Source organism: Patagioenas fasciata, chromosome 10, assembly GCF_037038585.1.
Source record: "Patagioenas fasciata isolate bPatFas1 chromosome 10, bPatFas1.hap1, whole genome shotgun sequence".
NCBI classification, from domain to species: domain Eukaryota; kingdom Metazoa; phylum Chordata; class Aves; order Columbiformes; family Columbidae; genus Patagioenas; species Patagioenas fasciata.
Window position 1 is genome coordinate 16,576,333 of NC_092529.1, and position 20,180 is coordinate 16,596,512.

General features: G+C 44.5%; 1 protein-coding gene across 13 annotated transcripts in view; it reads left to right on the forward strand.

The window, feature by feature from the left end:
* Nucleotides 1-20,180, forward strand: part of FOXP1 (forkhead box P1) — a 383,077-nt gene that overhangs the window by 267,945 nt on the left and 94,952 nt on the right. For all 13 annotated transcript variants that reach the window (XM_071813224.1, XM_071813231.1, XM_071813229.1 and 10 more), the window contains one exon: nt 2,876-2,992. In XM_071813224.1, coding sequence (XP_071669325.1) covers nt 2,876-2,992 — 117 coding nt within the window. The remainder of the gene's footprint in view (nt 1-2,875; nt 2,993-20,180) is intronic.

The window sequence follows — 20,180 nt, forward strand, 5'->3', positions numbered from 1 at the left end:
TGTTCAGTAAGAACCAGATCTGAGCTATAAACAGCCTTCCACATCTTCAGCCCAAGCTTGTCTGATGCTTAGCTTTTATTGCTGTCAGTTATTTATAAGCAGAAGAGCGAAATCTTGAGAGAAGAGACATGGGAAATGCCATTTCAAACTGCAATCCCCTGACCTGTCAGCTTGCCGCCATCTCACCTGTGCCTGCCCCTCTTTTTTCTCCCTTTGCTGCTCCTGTCCATCTCTCCTTGTATCCACGATGCTCCCTCTAGTCAACTCATTTCTTACTCGCATTCTCTTTTAATCCTTCCCTCCCTGTTCCACCCTCCATGCTGGTTCCTTCCTCTCACCCCTGCTGGTCCCACCAGGTCTCAGAGCCAAGTGCCAGCCAGACCTGGAGCAGAGAGGTGTGAGTGTCACCTCGAGTGGAGACGCCTGCACAGGGGTGGGTGTCTGGGGCTGTGGGTGCTGTGCATGTGGGGTGGAGTGGGGACGGAGCTCTGGCTTTGCTCCATCAGAGCCTTGCCATTGTGAGCCTGGCCGGAGGGCAGAGATCTTCATCGACGTGGGGCCAGGAACGTGAGAGCTGGTGGTGGCAGCTGCCCAGAGCTCCGTGGCCAGCTCCAGTAGAAAGCAGGCGTTTCTTGCACGGCTACTTGTTCTGGGGATCTTCAAAAATTTCTGGCAGCCAATTTTAGTTGTGCAACCTCTCAGCTGCCAGAACGGATAGAATATGATCATATCACATGAAATGCATGCAGGGTCTGCTATAGCAACTGTATTTCAAAGAGACAACACATATGGTGACTGGTTCTTTTTGGAATAATATCTATAAGTTGATGATGTTTTATTCAAAAAGGCTGTAGCTTGAAAGGTTAGGGATGTTCTGGTTGTTTAGTGTATGATTAAAGAAAGGCTTCTGTGGTTTTTTTGGCCTATTGAATCTAATTACTGGGAACTAAAATGATCATTTGATTGCACATTTACCTGGAATTATTCTTCTGCAGAGCCAGTCTTAATAATACATAATAATATGTTGCGCTTGTACTGTATAGCGCTGCTTGTCTGAGCAACTCAGAGTGCTTTACAAGTATTCATTAATTAAATAAGCCATACAACACCCCTGTTAAGTAGGTGAGTATTTGTTGCCCATCCCCTTAAGTCTTGTGGGTTTTATTTCTGCTGCCTCTGCCCACCCTTGAAGATGCTTTAACAGCTAAATAAGCTAATTTAATAAAAATTACTTTTTTTTTTTTTTTAGTTATACTTAGCATAAAGGTTTCCTTTGTTGCATTGTGTTAACCGGTAGGCTGTAGGGTCTTCTGGTTCTTGATGCTGAACTGATGACAGGTGCAGTTATGTGTGTGGTAGCACAGACGCTGCCCCCCCAGCATGTCCCTGTGCCCGGCAGCTCCTCGCACCCCTCGCAGGGACATGGACCGTTTTAGGGATGTTGCAGGTGCAGTGAGCTCCAACCAGCTTGAAATGCAAAAATCTGATTTTACCTTCATCGCACCAAGCTCCGTGGGAAGTCACATCCTCCCTTAAAGAGTTTTTCTGATCCAGTGGAGACTTGTTATTAAATTTGAAAGGAGGGCTCGTTGCCAGAGCGCACTAAGGTCTTTCCTCCCCACTTGCCCTGGCGTGCGGGCCTTCAGCAGTGGTTCTTCAGCCTCCTGGGCTGCTGAATGTCCCTTCAAAAGTAAAAAGATGGGTCTAGGCTGTAAAATAACAAGGCTCTACTGGGGGGTGGCGGATCGGAGTTTGCAGTCGTTGGTGTCAAACCTTTCCCGGCAGTTCCGCACTGAAACACTTTGCAACTTGGAGAAGCAAGTGAAACCCAGAGTGTATCCGACTCCTTAATTAAATAGGTATTAATTAAATCACTCAGAGAGCACACACAGTACAAGTGGGGAAGGCTTTATCCCTCCTTCCGTGTAGGCATCTTGCAAAGGGACTATTTTTCTTGTTTTACATTAATGAAGTCTTCAGCCTTCCCACTTTTCCACCTACACATGTACTGAACGTCTCCAAGGAGACCAAGAAATCCCGAGTCCGGCGCTGGTGAATCCTCCTGGAGCAGCAGGCTTGGGGCTCGCCAGCGGAGCCTCAGCTGTGCCACAGCCCATCTTGCAGGGACCTGTCTCTTCCTTGCGGTCCCCTGACTGGGAGGGAGCCAGGACAGGGACTTGTTCCCTGTCCTGCTTTCCCCCGTGTTTCATCTCTTCCTCTCTTTACCCCACCCGATGGAGAAATCAGGCCTCGTGGGGCAGTGGGCTCTAGTGCTGGGGGACACTTTTCCCTTGCTTTGCATGAAATTTTGCAGTCGTCCACCACCACATGATGTTCTGCTCATGCTTTTGGGATTGTGTCCCTTGCCCCTCTGTCCCATGAAGGCACACTGTCACTTTGCTTCTCTGATCCCTCCCATCCGAGTCCCTGCTGCTTAGTGATTTTTGAGGGGTGTGATGCTGTCCCCACTTTTCATTGCATTTGCTCCAGCTCCTCACAGCTTCCCCAGCCTTTAGCACATGAGCTTGCCTGGTAGCAAGGAGGGGTACGAGCCACCCCAATCAGGGGAGGAAGATTACCGTGCAGTGCTCACCACCGGGATTTCTGCGGTTACTTGAGGTTCCTATGCAGGAGCTGAACTTCAGGTGCTGCTGTTGGTCTCCGTAGTCAAAATGGGAAATTCAGCAGTGGGATATCGCCCCATTGTGTGCGAGTACTGAGTTGTTTTTTGTGGAAGCCACTGCTTTTCTCGGTGAAGGTGCTTTTGGAGTGGAGCGGTACCCCATGACCAAGAGAGGTTTGACCCTGTGCCGTGTGCGTGGCTCCCCATGCCCTGTGTAGCGTAAACTCAATTTTCAAACCTCTTTCCTCGCAGGCTCTCCAGGTGGCACGGCAGCTTCTACTGCAACAACAGCAGCAGCAACAGCAGCAGCAGCAACAAGTTAGTGGATTAAAGTCTCCGAAGAGGAATGAGAAACAGCCAGCCCTTCAGGTAAGGGGAGCCTGTGTGACTCTGTGAGGGGCTGGGGCTTGTAAAACCTGAATAAGTGTGTCTTACTTGTGAACACTGGGATGGGACCTAGAGGAGCTTCTTCCCAAGTCCACAGAGCGATTGTGGCTGATGGAAGTGGTGTGAGGACCCGTGCTAGATGCTCTTGAAAATCCCACTCGCGGCGTATTTATGAATCTTGAGCGTGTACTTTTATTAGCATCCCGTAGGGTTGGATCATGACAAAATGGAATAGCTTTTGTTACCCTGTCAGTGTGCATAGGAGATTTGCATTAACATTTCTGTTTGATTGCTGTTCCATTTGTAGTCTGTGTTCACTCAAACCGTTGATTTGCAGTGTCAAGGATATTGGGAAATACTAGGATATCATATCATCAGTGTGTTTTTTCCTCTTTTATTGTCTGCTGATTTATGGACATCTTCAGAAATAAAATCTAAATATTACTGGGCTTTGTACTTTTATGAATTCAGAAAGCTAAAACCAATACAGCATTCCCAAACAGAAGACATGTGCACACATAGGCGGCTTTGGAGTACATTCTGCTAGTCTTGTGGGATCAATCACGGGAGTTAAAGACAAGAAAGACCTATTAGGTCATGTATCACATTTTCCTTTTTTTTTTTTTTTTTCCTATTCTAGTGTTAGAAATCCCAAGTGGTGGTGGGACTGCTAGTATTTTCCTTCAGATGGTTTTCCATAACAAAGCACACGCTCAGAAACTTTCCACTTTAATTCCCTCCTCTTGCTCCAAGTAATACTGCTTGTATAAATACTGAGTCAGTCCCTTGCCTTGCCTCGTGTTCACACTTCTCAAACATCTGAGATACTAACACGTACTTGCCAGTTTTGGCAAATTATATGTATCTAGTTCTTTATGTATTTCATAAACTGGCACTTCTAGACCCTGACCACTTTGCAGCTGGTTATTGCTTTTATTACTGCTCTCTTTGCAATTGCAGCATGTCACTATATTTTTGATAATAAGTTACTGAATATAGCAGTTCAGCTGCAGTCGCACAAAGCCCTGTAGCTGGGACATTTATCTTATCTTACTCTTCGTATCTGATGCTTCAGCCTCTGTAGCCCCAAAATCTTTCTGTGTTTTTTTTTTTTTTTCCTGCTTGTTGTCATAGCACATTGTCAAACTCATGTCTGTTTTGCTCTTTCTAATTTCTTTTTTAGTTTGATATACTATCACCACGAGTTCCCTGACAGCATTGCTGCTTCTCTTGCCTTTTGTATGCGCTTCAGATTATTTTCCTCCAAAAATACAGATCCTAGACTCTTTCCATATGTAGTAGAATTTGGAAGGTAAAGCCAGCTTCACTAAGGGCCTTGACAGTGAAGTGAGAGGACGTGATCCTGGGGTTCTTACCTGAATAAAGCTGACGGGAACTTCAAGGGGAGTTTTGCCCGAGCGAGGAATAGCTGTTAACTGCAGTCCTTGGCCCAGCGTGGACGACTTCTGTCTTCCGTGTAGTGATTTCATCTTCAAAGCATTTTGCAAATACTAATCTCCAAAACATCCCCAGAAGGAAAGTCTGATAAGTAAGTAGTATTATCCCAGTTCTGGATTGGGGAACGGAGGGAAGCAGGTTAAGTGACTTGCTCAGGATAACAGAGGGAGTTGGGTTTGGAGGCAGGATTAAGATTCAAGAGTTCCTGGCTCCCGCCGCCGTGCTCAGGCTGCTGGACAACACCTTGCACATTTTATAGCCGAGCTATTATGCTTTTGGAAAGTATGAAGCATTTTGTCATTGGGCAAATATACGTTTTATTGTCAGTGTAGAGCGCCATAATCCAAAGAGTTACATTAATGCTTTCAAAAATATTTTATTTGGTAAATCCATAGCTGATCCATATGCCTTTTAATAGGCTCTTCCACTGGGGACATTTTTAATGAGAGAGTGTGCTGGCTAGGTCCAGTGTCAGGTACTAAAAGAAGTGCTTTGTTGTGCAGATGTCTTAAGAATAGCTCCAGAGGATGAAATATGACTGTGTTGACCTTTCAGCTGTGAGCTTATTTGTCAGGATTCAAATAAGTTGAAAGGATCAAACCAAACAGTTTCCGTAGTCAGACTGGGAATTGTGTTGCAGAGGTCAACAGTGAAGGCCACATTGCGGATTCCATAACATAGCCGATTGTTGGTATGTATTAAAGTACTGGAGCAGCTCCTGCAGTCAGAGACACAATTAAAATTCTAATTTATTAATGTATACAGAGACCTGGCCCAACCTGTCACTCACTGATTCAAATGACTGCCCAGTCTTCTTTTTTTATTTTCCACCCTCCTCACTCCTGGTACTTTTGTGGTCTTAAATGTACTGGAAGTTCTCTAGAATGTAACAGACCCTGAGTGCATCCCTGCAATGAAAATCTGTTGGTGAAAGGAAATGGTGGCTCTGGGCGTAGAATTTTTGGGTATAACTGCACCCGTGCAAGCACCCACACTCCCTCAGTTGGGTGGCAATACCTGTTGCTGCCACTATGTAGAATAAATGTCAAGGGTGGTGGAAATGCTCCCATTTTTCAAAAAGTTTGCTTAAATAATGAAGCGAGTCATCTTTACACTCCGTTTATAAATATAGGTGTCTCATTCGATAGCCACAGCAAATAGCAGTTATCTGAGGTTTTTTTTCCGACTAACAGACTTCGTGCATAACAAGAATATCGTCAGCGTTGCCGATCTCTGCTGTGCTTGGCGAGGACACTGGTGCAAAGCTCCCTAGCAGGAGTGCTGGGGAGCTGCTTTCGCGTGAAACAGGGGAAGGGCTGCCCTTCCGGGGGTGCCGGTTCTGCCGGTCGGGTGCTCGGTGGGAGCCCTGGGTGGGGGGGTTGGTGCGGTCCCACAGGGGCTGAAGAGCCCCCTCCATCTGGGGCTCTGCACTCCAGCGCCGCCTGGCAGCCTTTGTCATGTAAACCCCACTGCCACAGACCGGTGTGGAAAATTAATCTAGTGTACGCTGTGTAGCTAATCTGTTACCGCCTCATGGATAATTCCCTATATTCCTTCTTTATTCACTGATCAAATAGCTGTGGTGCTTAAACATATCCTGGCATCGTGGCTGTGCTGGGCCATGGTGCCTTTGATAGTGCTCACGTGACAGTGGGCTCCAGCGACCATCTGTGGGGTCTCTTGACCTTGAGAACTCTACCTGGAGACCTGCTCTTACCAAATTTTGAGCTATTTCTTGTGTAAGAACTTGGACACGGGAGTGGAGATGTGCTCTGCTGATAGTTGAAAAAAAATAAATCTCCAAATACACGATGACTCACATTTTGAGCCTATCTCACACTGCCGCGCTTTATATTTGGCAGTGACCTCTGGTTTCACAGCCTGATGACACAAACAAAAGAAAATTGAAAGTTAAGGAATGGATTTAGTAACCAGCAGTCGGGAAAAGAGTATAAAAAATATCAGCCCCACAAAAATTACTGGAAGTGAAAAAAGACTAAAGCATGTTTGATAATATATTTGCCATAGACATTGGATTTCCTTGAGTCTCTGAAACAAATAATTTAACAGGCCAGGTATGCTGAGGATTTTGAAAATGTGCACATTTTTCCTGGCCAAGATAAATATATCTTTGTATTAATAGATGTATTGATTAAAATTTGCAGCTTTAATTGCTGATGCTCTTAACGATTATTCATTTTTGTTCTTCAAGCATTTTAGTTGCTGGCAAGAGCACACAGATTGGAAACAAATCAAGAGACACATTTTCCCCCAAGAAAGTAAAAGTGCATGTGTGTTTTGGCAATACTAAAAATACCATTTTTTTAAAAACGGCGTAAATGTTATGTGTTGCATTGAGCTGAAAGCTGGAGACTGGACTGAAAACAGATTTAGGATGCCCAAGTCAGTATCTCACAATTGAAACCCATCACTTGACTTTATGTGATTAAATGAGATTTGTTCTATGGTAGTTAACCTCCGTGTGTTTGGAGAGAATAAATAATGTCATTACTAAGATGGAAACTTTTGTTTTCAGTTGACAAAACAGCAAATAAATATTCCTTTTAAGTCATGGCCAAGAAAAGAATTTGGGTTTGGTTTAGATTTTCGGGGTGAGACTGGGGGAGGCCAAGAGGACAGAGCTGTCCTCGCCTCTGCATACCGCTGCTCTTTAAAGCAGCCTTTTGGCTGGGCTTTTGTAGAATGTAATTTGCACGCTGTATTGTCTAAATACTTCTTCCCAGTATGTTGGGAAATAGAAGACGGCAAGAGGAAGAATTGCGTTAGTGTTGGGGGCAGTTATTATTGGTTTTTTATGAAATTCTAAATGATTAGCTCAACAATGTAATGAACACTGAAAGGTGATGGGAAGGGCTGTCTCTGTTTCGCTTGGAGCACACAAGGACCAGGTTATGTAGCCTCAGGTTCTACACGCAGTGTACTCATTTTACATAGTGGTAAATGCAACAACTGGCAGAGAAATTATGTTTTAGCAGATAATTTGGGAGGGGGAATAAATTTTCAAGTGCACTTATTCCGTTTGTATGAGTGTCTCTCTGTTCCACTGCTAAAAATGGGAGTCGATCTGAATTTGGCCTCAGCCAAGCCAATGGGAATTTTGCCACCACCTCTAGTTGGGTTGAGGTTTCACTTCTGCAGACTTTAAATAGTTTATCTATGAAAATTGCACTTGAATCTTTATTTTTTTGTTTATGACTTTGGAAAGAAAGCCAAGTTGAGTTTTGCTGGTTTCTGCCAAAGGACCCATAACTCATCTCTGAGCCCAGTTATACCTGTTAGTCAGTTCTTGGAATATGCCTGTGAAGTGCACATGTCATCCACCCCACAAACAGAACAAAACCTGAGTCAGGTCGACAAAATTACATGATCAGCTTGAAAATTTCGATACTAACGTTTTTTTTTTCAGTGAAGCTTGTGTGCCTTTTTTTGCTGCCCTCTTATATTTTTTTGAAAGCCTTCAGTATTCAGTTTTTCCAGCTTTTCAGCCTGAGCAGAAAGGTGACAAACACAGTTGTTTTTCTGAAAGAAGTCGATGATTGTCCTGTAATTGCATGATTCAAAAAAACCACGGCTTCTAGGAAAATACCAATGTATTGGGAGAGCTAGCGGTGTGAGGTACTATCAGCAAATATGGTTATTCTCATTTTATAGCTGTGTAAACCCTGGCAGAGAGGTATTAAGTGGCTTGCCCAAGGTCAGAGAGCTGCAGATCTTCAGTGGTGTTGAGGCGTGCGGGTTCCACTGGGGTATTTGGGGATTTGGCATCTGCACCTTATAAAGTCATCGGGGCTGAGGAGCAAAAGCTGAAAAGAGAAGCCTAAGCCAGGACCCCTCATTTCCAGCTCTCTGTCTTGGTAGAGCACACTGGGTATAATTTTCTAGCAGGTTTTCTGCTTGGATATTAAACATTTAGAGAATAATGGTTTACAAAAAGGAAAACAAGGAAGCTTTCTAGGCAGGTTGGGCCATGGGGCTGGCCGTGCCGGAGTCCGGCTGTGTGTTACCCACCTCGGGGACGGGGAAAACAAATGAAACCTTCCTGACTGGTCAGAAATGTGTAAATTGCTGACAAAATGACACATGTAATTAAGAGTGCTCCTGCCATTTTACCTTGTGGTTTACACCTACAGTGTTGAAAAAAGAGAGTGACTCCCACCTCGCTAATTACCATTATCACTGAAATGGTAGGGTTTGAGTCATTAGTTCCATGTGCATTTAATTAGAGGAAGGCTGAAATTGGATTTAACTTATTACTTTTTCATGGATCACTTTCTTGTCATCACTTCAAATTGGATTGCAGCCCCAGGTAACTAATTATGAGCGCCACAGGATCAAGAGTGAAAAAAAGGTAATTAGGAATAACACTGTTGGACCCTTGCTGGTAGTCCACTTGTGCTGGGGAAGAAATGAGAGCGGTATTTTGTAGTATTACAGATTAGGGAGTTAAAGGTATGCACTGCTGCTAGGGATGATGGGAGACTGCCCCCTCCTATAGCGGTTTATATGATGTACAGCTGGGTTGAAGATGTTATAGCGACATGGTTCCACAATCAGCTCCTTAATACCGAGATTAAACTTGTAAAAGCAACAGATCGGTTGTAGGTATGAGGCATCTCGACAACTGGGCAGTCAGGGGTCCCTCGGCCGCCATCACACCAGTGCTGCCGAGGCACTCTCGAGCCATGGCACGGAGCGGCTGAAGTACAGCGAGCTGGAATTGATAACAAATTAATGAACATATTAATGATCCGAAAAGATTGTTCATATCCGTCAGGGAGATATATCAATCAGGAGAACAACGGTGAGGTTGATGATGTGTATGTCAGGAATGTAGCTGGCGGTGCTGCCCTGATAAAATCAGGGCTTGCTTCCCTTTTGTTTGCTGGAGAGGTTTCTTTTTGTTTTGCTTTTTGTGGGGAAGGCTTGCTTGGTTGGTTTGTCTTTTATTTTTTTTTTTTTATCTCGTAGGTGTGATTGCCAAGTTCTGCTTCTTCAGAAAATACTTTAAAACAAATTGTTTTATTTCCATGTGCAGAACAGAGTTCAGAACTGCAAGTAATCAATTTTATTGACACAGTCTGGAAAAAAAAATGCTGATGAGAGTTCAAGGATGTGAAAAGATTGAAATTTCAGAGTACCCAGCACTGAGTGTAGGAAAATTTCAGAAGTAGCTTCATTAAGCAAAGACATCCATTGTGTAGGGATCTGTAAGAGGAAAGTCTGCTCTTGGACCTCGTGATATTACGAGGAGGCTGCGGCAGCTGATTTTTGCCCTTAGAAGAGGAAAAGTTTCTTAATTTCTCATAGTAGTGAATCACAGTTCAAAGGCTAGCACAATTTCCTTAAGTTGTTTAAAATGGCTTTTAATGCTCTGTTAATGTAGGCAAATATTTGTGACTCAGTGTTGGGTAAGTGATGCTTGCTCATTATTTCCTGATGCAACAAAGTGTAGGAAATTATGTGAACACCATGCAGAGATGCTAGATGCACTTAAGAGTAACAAAATGCAGTTACGGAAATGAAGTCTCTCTCATTTACTTGACATTACAAAATAAATCTAGAGATTAAAAGGTATTACCTTTAATACAGAAAAAGAGAATCTCCTTTAATACATTTCAAATTGATTTACAGTTTTTATACATAATATTCATCTGTGGTTGAAAAGGGGGCAACCTAAGGTCGAGTGATGTAGTGTTTCCATTTTTCCATATGAGTCTTACTGTGTGTGATAAAAGCAAACTCCTTTATTTTGTCAGTCCGCAGGAATTTCTGATGAAGTGCAGGGGTCACTTTTCTGTCAATTTGAGTAGGCAGCATTTTTGAACTACTGTTTTTCACACCCCCCCCCCCCCCTCCCCGGCTCCTACAAACCATGGCCCTGATCTGACACACACGTGCACACACACACTTAACGTGCTGCAATCTGCAACTTATTAGTGCTCGGCGCTGGAGCCTGTCCAGTGGTTAGAAAATGTCCCGAAACTGAGAATAACAGGAGTGGGGGTGAGTGCCATCCAACAGAAGTGACAACGAGGGGCAGTCCGGCCCCGCCTGGCGAAACGCCCGGGCTGGAAAACCAGCTGAGATAGTCAAACGCAGGAAGATTGACGCGGTGCATCTGGGAAACGCTCAAAAAGTTGGGTTCTTGAAAAAATTACCTTCTGTGATCGTACGACATCATCTGTTTTCCTACAGAGATTGTTTATAACAGGGTTTTCAAGCACTTGTCAAATAACCAGGAGTGAAGGAAACAGGCTAAAAATCTCTTACCGTTCAGATGAGTCCTGGCGTAGTGGGGAAAAAACAAATCTCGTCACAGAAATCGCAGCTCCCCCAGTCCGAGGGTGCCTGGGAGAGGGAAAAAAGGAAACTATTAGTCAAAAGCGACGTGGCGGGTACTTGTGGAGCGCGGGGTGTAGGCTGGGGAAGGTGGGACGCCGGGGCAATGTGAGCGGCGATGTCATGACGGGAGTCGCGAGGTGAAGTCATACCTAGAAACTGGTTTTTGTGTTCCTTAGCTTTTGTTACTTAGCTGTGATATCATGGGCAAAATATTATAAACATATCATGGCTATAGCTTGCTTGTGTAACAAAAGATCAGGAACTTTTATGAAGTTTGTTTTCCTTGTCATATTGTAAAAATTTATTATGTGTACTGTGTATATTAGAAACAGATTTGGGTAATTCTGTCTAAATGAAGTCATCCCAGCTATTTCCAGACTGTCTGTTTTTGGTTGTGAATAATTTTCATACATCAGATGGTTGTCATATTTAGTAGCTCTCTACATTTTAAATAGGACATATCCCATTTTGAACTTCCACGGACTTTATCCGCCTCTAATGTCCAAGGCAGGAGTGCGTTCAAGCGCTGCCTGGGGCAGGGCCGGGCCGGGCGGCTGCTGGAGGGTTCCCTCGCCTTTCTGCGTCAAAATGACAGATTCTTAACAACTGCAGTAGTACTTGTGGCTTTCAGCAGCACGCGCTGGGGAAGAGCTTGCCAGGTACCTATTTCAGCTTGTCCCTTTGTGTTCACACTTTGCAACAAATACGTTAAAAAAAACCACCCAACACTAAAAAGTACTATGTATCAAAAACCTCTTCCCATAGAAGAAAAATAACCACACGTTCTTTAAGAGATTTAACAGAAGTGTGAAAGAAGTTAATGTTTAAATGTTTAATGTTTAAATTTAAATCACTTACGCATCTACATAGCTGCTAAGTTACTGTGACTTTATTTATTTATTTTTTTAAATCCTCAAGGCAAAGTTTGTTTAGTCAGCTCTGGTGTTCCTCATGTACCAACCAAGAGGAGCGTGCACCGGAGGAATCTGCAGTGATGATCACAGAGCAGAATCTTGCCCTTAAAGCCGTCAACTTTGCCAGAAATACATGAGTTACAGCAATTTGTTTAAAAAGAAAGGAAAAAAAGAAAAAAAGAGACAAGACAGAAAGAGGGAAGGCATTTTGATCTGGCTTTCTTGAGCAGGAGGAGAGCAGCTGTTTGCCTCATGTGTTTAAATCTCCAGAGCTAATATTGAAGTTTCAGGGCAACAAGTGCAACGTAACAGAATAAGTAGAAACTAAACCCAGGGAAACAATTGGAGATGCCGCTTGGATGTGGCTCCGGAGCTTGACAGTTTTACAGCTGTGTCGTCAGGTTGGCAAAATGTTCCTGTGGTGTGTACGAAGGAAAGGCTGGTGCGTTGCTGACATGTTTTTATTTTCCTGATAAGTGTAATCTGCCTCTTATAAATTACTAATCTATTTAAGGTGTAACATTAATGGCACATAATCTCAGATCATTGAAAGCCTGGAAAATTGAAGTAGACTGAAGGCACAAGAAAGAAATGTCCATTGTGTCAAGATGAAGTTTGATGAAGCGTGGATAAGATGGAATAGATTATTTAATAAACTTTGAGAGAAAATGGAAGAGGCACCGAAATCTCTCATTTTGAAAGGAATTAGTTTACTTGATTATATGCAACTGTATCACACTCAGGAAAGTATAAGACAAATGAAAGCAAAACAAAATTTAATTGAGCTATTATTTTGCAGACTTTGGCTCCATTTCAGACAGTCTAATCAAATTGTGCTTTGCTCAAATAACTAATGTTAAATGCAGTCTACCAACAGATGTTTAAACAGAGACTAATTGGAAAATCTACATCCTGGGTTTAACGTGTCTAGCTGAAAACATTTTGGAGTGGTGTTTTGAGGCAAGGCGGGAAGATGACAGGGGGAGCTCAGGTAGCAATGGGTGTCAGAGAGCAGCTGTGCCGACCTGGGGCTGCTGAGGTCACCGATGATGAACCTCGGTACCGTTTGCCCCTCAGAAGATTGTCCTCCATCGCATTACACCATGGGAGTTGTTTGGCAGCTCTGTAGCTCATGTGTCAGCGTGCGTTGGGTACACGAGCACACGGCTTGAGGATGCTTAAAGCGGTACGTGTGGTTATCTAATCTCAACTCTTTCTTGCCGGTTCTGTCCGTTTGGTGTTTTTTAAGCTGTACAGATTCAAATAGTATGTTGCTTTAAGTTATTAACCTGTGCGGCCTTTTACAACACATCTGTGCAGCCACATGGAGCTCCTGGCTGGACTGCAGCCTGGGGTTAAAGAGCTTGAGCCAGATTTGTCCTGGGTGTAAGCAACAACCACCTGGGAAATACGATGGAGCCATGGGATCCCACTGAGATAGGCATAACTTCCTACCTCGGATTTTTCCTTCAGATCAGTTTAACACCGAAATCACTCCAGTAGTACCAAGGTGATCAGTGTTTGCCCAACAGTAGCGATCACAGCCACCATAATTTCTTGGCACTATGTTTATTTTAGTGCACTTTGCTGCTCATCAAGGCTTTGAGCTGAAGAGCGACTCGTGGTTTATGTTCCGGGCTTTGAGCAGGGTTGGTTTGTGTTGTGCACATTTCCACATTTGCTGTGGAAAATTTCTATCCCAAGGACTTTGTTGTCCTAGGAAATGGTGTTCTGTGCATTCAGAAAACTTTTGGAAGAAACTCGTTTGTTATCTGTACAGCCATGAAACAGAAGGCAAAAATCAGAAAGACTTGTGAAAAAATTCCCGTCTTTGATTGGAAGGAAAAAAAAATCAGTAGAAGTGCTTTGGCTAACTCTTAATAGCTTGGATAAACATCCAAAGCAAACCTGTTGGGAGACGCCGATGGCCAGCCCAGCCCGTTGTTTCATAGCCACAGTGCAAATTTAGTAATTTTAACCTTGTTGGTTTTGCTTACAAGAATAGATGCATAAAGACCTGTTTGTTGGTGGTCTGTCACCGTTGTCACTGGCCGTGTTGTTAACTGATGAACCTCCCAGCTCCGTCCCGTGAGCGCTGTTCAGACCAAGGCGGCAGCCCCTCGCCCAGCGCCGGGTGGTAACCCGTGCCTCTGTGGTTACTTCATGGTGTGGTTACTCTGGGATAAAAGTGAGATGCAACTTGATGAGTGATCTGTAAAGTGTATTTGAGAAGACTGTCTGGCTCTCGCAGAGGTTTGCCCACTGTTGTCTCAGGAAAGTGGCTCAGGAAAGTGGGTTAGTGCTGGTGTTGTACAGGTTTAATAGCCAGTATATAGTGGGGAGCAGCCAATCTGAGTGTAAAAGAAAAATAATAATGCATATATATGTATTTCCAAATTTACCAATTGGGACCCTACAAAAGACAGATTATATTTTATGGCTTGTAAACAGCAGGGCAGATATTTCAGGAGAACTGCAGACAGCTGTAATTTTATGAATGTGCACAAATTACTTGGAAAACAAATATTCCTCTGCCTACACAGCTGTATTCACAACCGTGGACCAGAATGCCTTTCGCATGATGCTCATGCCTGGTTCTATGGAATATAATAATGCTCAAATGAAAGAAATGTGATTTAAAAGTGAAGTCAGAATTAATACTCGCTGTGAAAACCTTTATTACTGGCTGAGGTGTTGGCACGGGAGTGGATAAACCACTTCAGGAAAAATGAGAACTAACCAAAGCATTTATTTATACTCAGATCAAGAGCTGAATGCTCAGACTTTTGTAGTAGAGACAAACATGCCGGTGTCTTCCAGAGATGCTGAATGCTGTCTATGCAATCCCAGAGGGCAAACGTCACGTTGGATTTGGCGGTTGCAGAGGTCTGTGGGGCTGCGTGTGTGGGGAGGAGATGGGGCTGTGGGTCAGCGTTGTGCTCAGCCCTTTTCTTCACAATTACCTGCACCCAGGTGGGTTTGCAGAACAAAACCAAGGTGTCATTCATGTCATTTAACCGCATGCTGGCAGTTCCTTCTGTTTGTCCTTTTACCGTGTGATAAGGGGTTTTATACAGGGAAGTATGAATAACAAGAGAGGAGGCAACAAAAATCCCCAAAGTAAAAACAAAGCCAAGCAAGAAGGAGCAAAGCACAAGTTGGCAAGAGCCAAAGGCCTTGGATTGATTACACTTCTAACTTCTGTGTTTATTCAAAGGTTGTGGATACAGGTTAACTTCCTTTGCTCAATATTTATTGCAACATTACTTGTCTTAAACTAGAACAATGAGAACTTTGTTGATTGGGTTGAGAGATTGTCCCATTTTATTTGATCTCATGCATCTCTCTCTGTATCTGCAGGTTTTAAGCAGTTTATTTTAATTTCAGATTTCTAACCCTCCATTGTGAATCGCCGCTGTGCCACTGGCAGCAGCACTCGAGGGGCTATTGTTTGTCTATTCAAAGTGGTGGGAGCACACAGCCAAGCCCTTCGCTTCCCTGAATCCTGACCTTCCTTGATGATATTGCACCCTGCAGATTCAGAGCAGGATAAACATTTTAAAGGACATGAGAAATATCAGATAGGTTGTTTTTCATCAGAAAAGGTTGTAGAAATATTCTGCACGAGACTTAAAAATAGGAGGAAAAAAGCCATTGTGGCAACAGTTACTTTTCAGTTTGACAGCCATCAAAGACGCTGCCCAAATCAATTAATAGGAGAGTGAATGCCTCCTCATGATTGACCATGCTAACCCTTGAGCAGAAAATCAGTGAAGTCTCAGTGTGGTGAATGATGACTCTACTGATTTCACCGTAGTTTAGCGATGGCAATGATTTTGGTGCTAGTAGGAGCGGACCCATCCTGGACAGTCTCCCAGTCTGTGGTGTTTGGAAGTTGCCCTGAAGTCTCAGGGATTTCTCTCTGGAATAGGAGCATTAATATAATGGAGAACATAGCTCAGATATTTTAAATCATGTTGTCCATAACTGGCACTACCAGGAAAGGTATGTTTATGACTTCCATCACTGTTATTTTTCACTTGGGCTTGTTGCTTGGAAAGTGTGCTCATTTTGAGTCCTTCGCTCAGCTGTGTCTACCCAGAAGAAAAACAAACCTGTTTCTTCTGAGAGAGCCCGGCAGTGCACACATCAGAGGAACAGGGCCAGCTGCGAAATTGTGGTGTCGTTTGTTGCTAATTCTGCAGGAGCGAGCGGAGGGGACCACCCTGTCTTAAAAAAAAAAAAAAAGAAAAAAACAAACCACCAGCAAAACAAAACACTTTCTGTTTGCAACTTTGATTTTGCTGAAAAAGGCAAACTAAAAAAAAAAAGAAGCAGCAAACAGGCTTATTGCTTGCACAGGATCCTATAATAATTACTGGGGCAGTTTTTCCATTTCTGGTTGCTTTTGCCTCACACCTGTAGGAGGCCTGTTCTTTTGCTTCTGTGCTTCACTACCGAAGTACTTTTATTTGAAAACACGAGGAAATTCAATTTCCTAACACGCCTCTCAAGTTAGGGCAGTTATGGCAATAGAAGAGTTGCGAATGGCTCATGTGTGAACAGTTTAGGATGGAGCTGTTGGTCCAGGGCCATGCTGAGGTGCGGGAGAGGGAAGATAATTGTAAATGTTCTTGTGGGGATCTGATTGACAGCTTATTGTCTGCAGGCAGTTGAGTGAAGAATAGGAAATGAGTTAAGTGTAGGGATCTGGCAGACTGCAGGTGCTCCTGATGGCAACGCACCCGGGGCTCCCAAACCAGCCCCAGGCACCACAGCACCCCCTTTTCTGAGGCACCCCCAAAGGGCCACCCCCCGGTCAGTTCCGAACGTGTGTGAGGTGAGGCTGTGTCTTGTTTGGCTGCTGCTTGGTTGTCGGGGGGCCCTAGAGCGGTCTCAGCCCCCAAAGTCAGTGTGTTGGGGTGACCCCGGTTTGTCTGCGATGTGTTTCCAACCTGTGAAGGTGGGGGGACAGCAGGGATGTCACGCAGCACTGGTGGGTGACCACGGTCCGTAAGAAGGAAACGTCTTCTCCCCTGGCTCCATAGATTTGTTAACATGAGGTCTCTCTGAGAGTTTTACAGTATCATCAGGTCTGGGGCCAGTTGTGTGTGTTTTGAAGTTTTCATTGTGTCACCTTGTTCTCTGGAGTGATGCACACCCTTGGGTCTGAGCGCCAGTGAGAAGCCCCTGGTGAGCGATTAAATGTTATAGAACTGCATGTGCTAAAAACAGAAATACGTTTTTAAAAATACTCCTCCCCCACAACCTCACTACCTGTATTTTTTTGAATCTCCTTACCTATGTGCAGTTAAATAAATAAATAAATAAAAAATCTCAGCTTTGCGTTGTTAGTGCAGGCTTTGGAGCCAGATTGTACTACAGAGCACACTGATGTGTCTTCCCCTGAGGTATGGAAAGATCTATGTGTGCTAAGCAGGTGTTTTCGTTTGTTTAATTGGAGCTGAGTTTAGCACAATATTACAGATAAATGAATTACACATGTTCAGTAATTCATAGAAAGTGATCGTTGTTTTGCTTAGGCACTTGTCTTCACATCCAGGTTTGCAGAGATAGCGTGCTGGCAAACGTGGACAAAGGCCTTTTAAAAACAAAAAGTGGTGTGTACATGAGGAGAGCCTGGTGTCTGGTTGCTAAAACAGCAATAACTATTTTGTCTTTGTTTAAATTGTAGCATTTTAAATTTAAAGAGTATCCTGTTTTGACGAACTACAAAACCACAGGTCTGAAAAAGAAACGCATGAGACCTGTGTCAATCGTCGGTGGCATCTCCGGGCAGGAAGCTTTGGGGTGACACAGCCGGCGGTGATGGCACCGGCGATGGAGAGACCCGGGAAGCACCCGCAGGGCTGCAGGGCTCCTCCAGCACACCGCACCCAGAGGAGCCGGTTGCATGCACGTTGCTTGGCAAGACAACAACTGCTTTGCTTCTGCCGGTGTTTTTTATTTATTATTAGTCACTTTTTCCGTCCTTTTTTAAAATTTTTTTTAAAATTGTTTTTAAATGGGGCTTCCTGGGCACAAGCTGCTCCCCTCCTCACAGAGGTGCTGAGGAACCACTGGCAGGTCTGGCAGAGCGGGACGGGAGCCGTGGATCCCAGCAAAGCCCCCGGGCGGGGGCAGCAGGGGTGACGTGCTCGCTCCCCCCGAGCAGCACCGAGCGAGACCCCACCGGGCAGCTCGGAGGCGCTGCCTTCCAAAGGACGAGCAAAACCGGCCGCTCCGTACAGCTTCCCTCCTGCCTTTGAGTAGTCCCAGCCCTTGGCCAGCTTCCAAATGGATAATTACATTCAACTTACCCAAATTTCCTCTGCAGATTCAATTGTAAACTATTTTCTCGCTCTCTCCTGCCAGTGTTGTATATAACCGTGCTGCGCAGCATTAAACAGCTGTCATGCGCAGCTCCAGAGCCTGTTTTAGGCACAGAAAGTAAAAGGTGGTATCAGAACTGGGGCTGAACTTTAGAGAGAGTGGTGTTTGTGCCTTTTCACTTTGTGAAGTACTTTGGAGCGAGCTTTTGGATTAAAGGTGTGGTTGGTGCGTAAGTCATGGTTATTATCAAACGGTGCCAGCACTTGAGGCTGATTGTGTAAAGTGACTTATTCAGGGACGTCCTTACTTATGGATGTGTTCTCATATTAATAATTGAAATTAAGGTTGTTTAGCTGCATTCCTCATTCATCTAGGAATTTGGTAATGCATCACATGTAGAGCCACTGTGCATATTCCTTCCCACCCCCTGGCGCTGGCTTCCCACCCCTCTCCTGCCTCCCCTCTCCCACTCCCTTCCATAGGCTACAACAGGAGGGTCTCGTATGGCAAGAGCTACACTGACAGAGAAACCCGCAGCCCTTACCCGCATGGGTACCTGTATAAAGCTGTGCCTAGCAAAGCCTGTGTCCTAGGATGTGATCCAGGCAGCAGATCTCAGTGTGACAGTGTGTCCTTCTGAAGGAAGCCAAAGGCACGTGGGGAAGTGGTGTGTGATCTGGGAAGTGCTCCTGCATCCTCCACGTTAAATGCAGCCACCGCAGTAAATCACAGTTGAAAGCGAGTTGGAAGTTTTTGAAACTGTAGTTGCTTGTTTGAGGCTTTTCCTGCTGCACGTGTCGGGATGGGATTGTTCTACGGGAGGCTCCTGGGAATTAATGTGTGTCCAAACCCAGCCGCAATCTTGGAATGTTTGTGGCAGTGTAATCTATAAACTTTTAATTATATATATAGCTGTGTAAATAGCTTGAAATTTCTTTAAACTCTTTGTTCACAAGTGTATATTAAAAAGTGCCCATCCCACATGCACACACACACACCCTTTTCCTTCCTTCCTTGTTTTACACCCACTTCCAGCAAGGCTTTGGCTCGTGGCATCCTTCCTTGTGCTGGGAGCTGTGGCCGGAGCTCCCCGCAGGGCAGGGCTGGCCTGGCCGGGGGCTCCGTGGTCCATCCGTCCCCTGCTCTGCCATCCTCCCAGCATGTGACCCGTGCCAGAGGAGGGGGAAGAAGCTTTAGGCACTGTCTGGGTTTCCCACCTGATGTGCAGCCCATTTGGGAGGCTGATTCTGCAGCTTCACACATTTTAATGAGATGCAAATTGTTTGTGATGCTGCCTTATTAAATGTATTGTAATTTTTAAATCATTTGCTTGTTAATTGTATTTAAATAGCTGCCACTTAAACAAGCAGAAAGTTTCCATAAAGATAAATTGTTTTTTTTCTTTTTACTATGTTTGGAAGTGGCCCCAGTGACCTCTCTGGGCTGCTTTGATACAGCACTTTCCAAATGGAAGCGTGCCCTGGCTGTGCTCACCTTCTGGTTCGCATCCTTTCCCCCGAAGAAGAAATACTCACCCTGTTACTTTTCTTCTAGGAAACCGCAGTCCCTTGAGCAGGTAGCACAGCGGGCAGGTGTGGGAGTTACAGAGCAGATCACTCACTTTTCACCTGGGCCAGGTTTTGGACTGTGTGTGATGCGGATGCTGCAACTTTGGTGTAGATGGGATTTGAAAGGGTCCCAAAGATTTGGGGGGTGCTTTATATCTTCTGGGCCCGTTCAAATTCCCAGCCCATTGTTATGTCGATGCATGTCTGCTGGGCTGCCAGGGCAAGGTCACCTGTCCCAGCACCTTTAAGGCTCTGTCTTGTGCATGTTGAAATAAATGGCAAAGTTTCTCTTGGCTCCGGCTGAGCAACCTGAGGTCCCTGTTGACCTCAGTTCAGGTTGGTTCAGAGCTGACTTTGATCATACATTGTTGCTCGCTTTGGTGCGGAGTAAGTTACACGTATCGTTTATATTTTATTTGTATTTGAAAAACCATCCTGGAAAGTGAAAAATAGTATTTCGTATCCGTTCATTCTTCTTCCATTGGCTGGAGGGGTCCACCCTGCTCCTGACTCTTGTTTTCCAGCTCCTCCTTC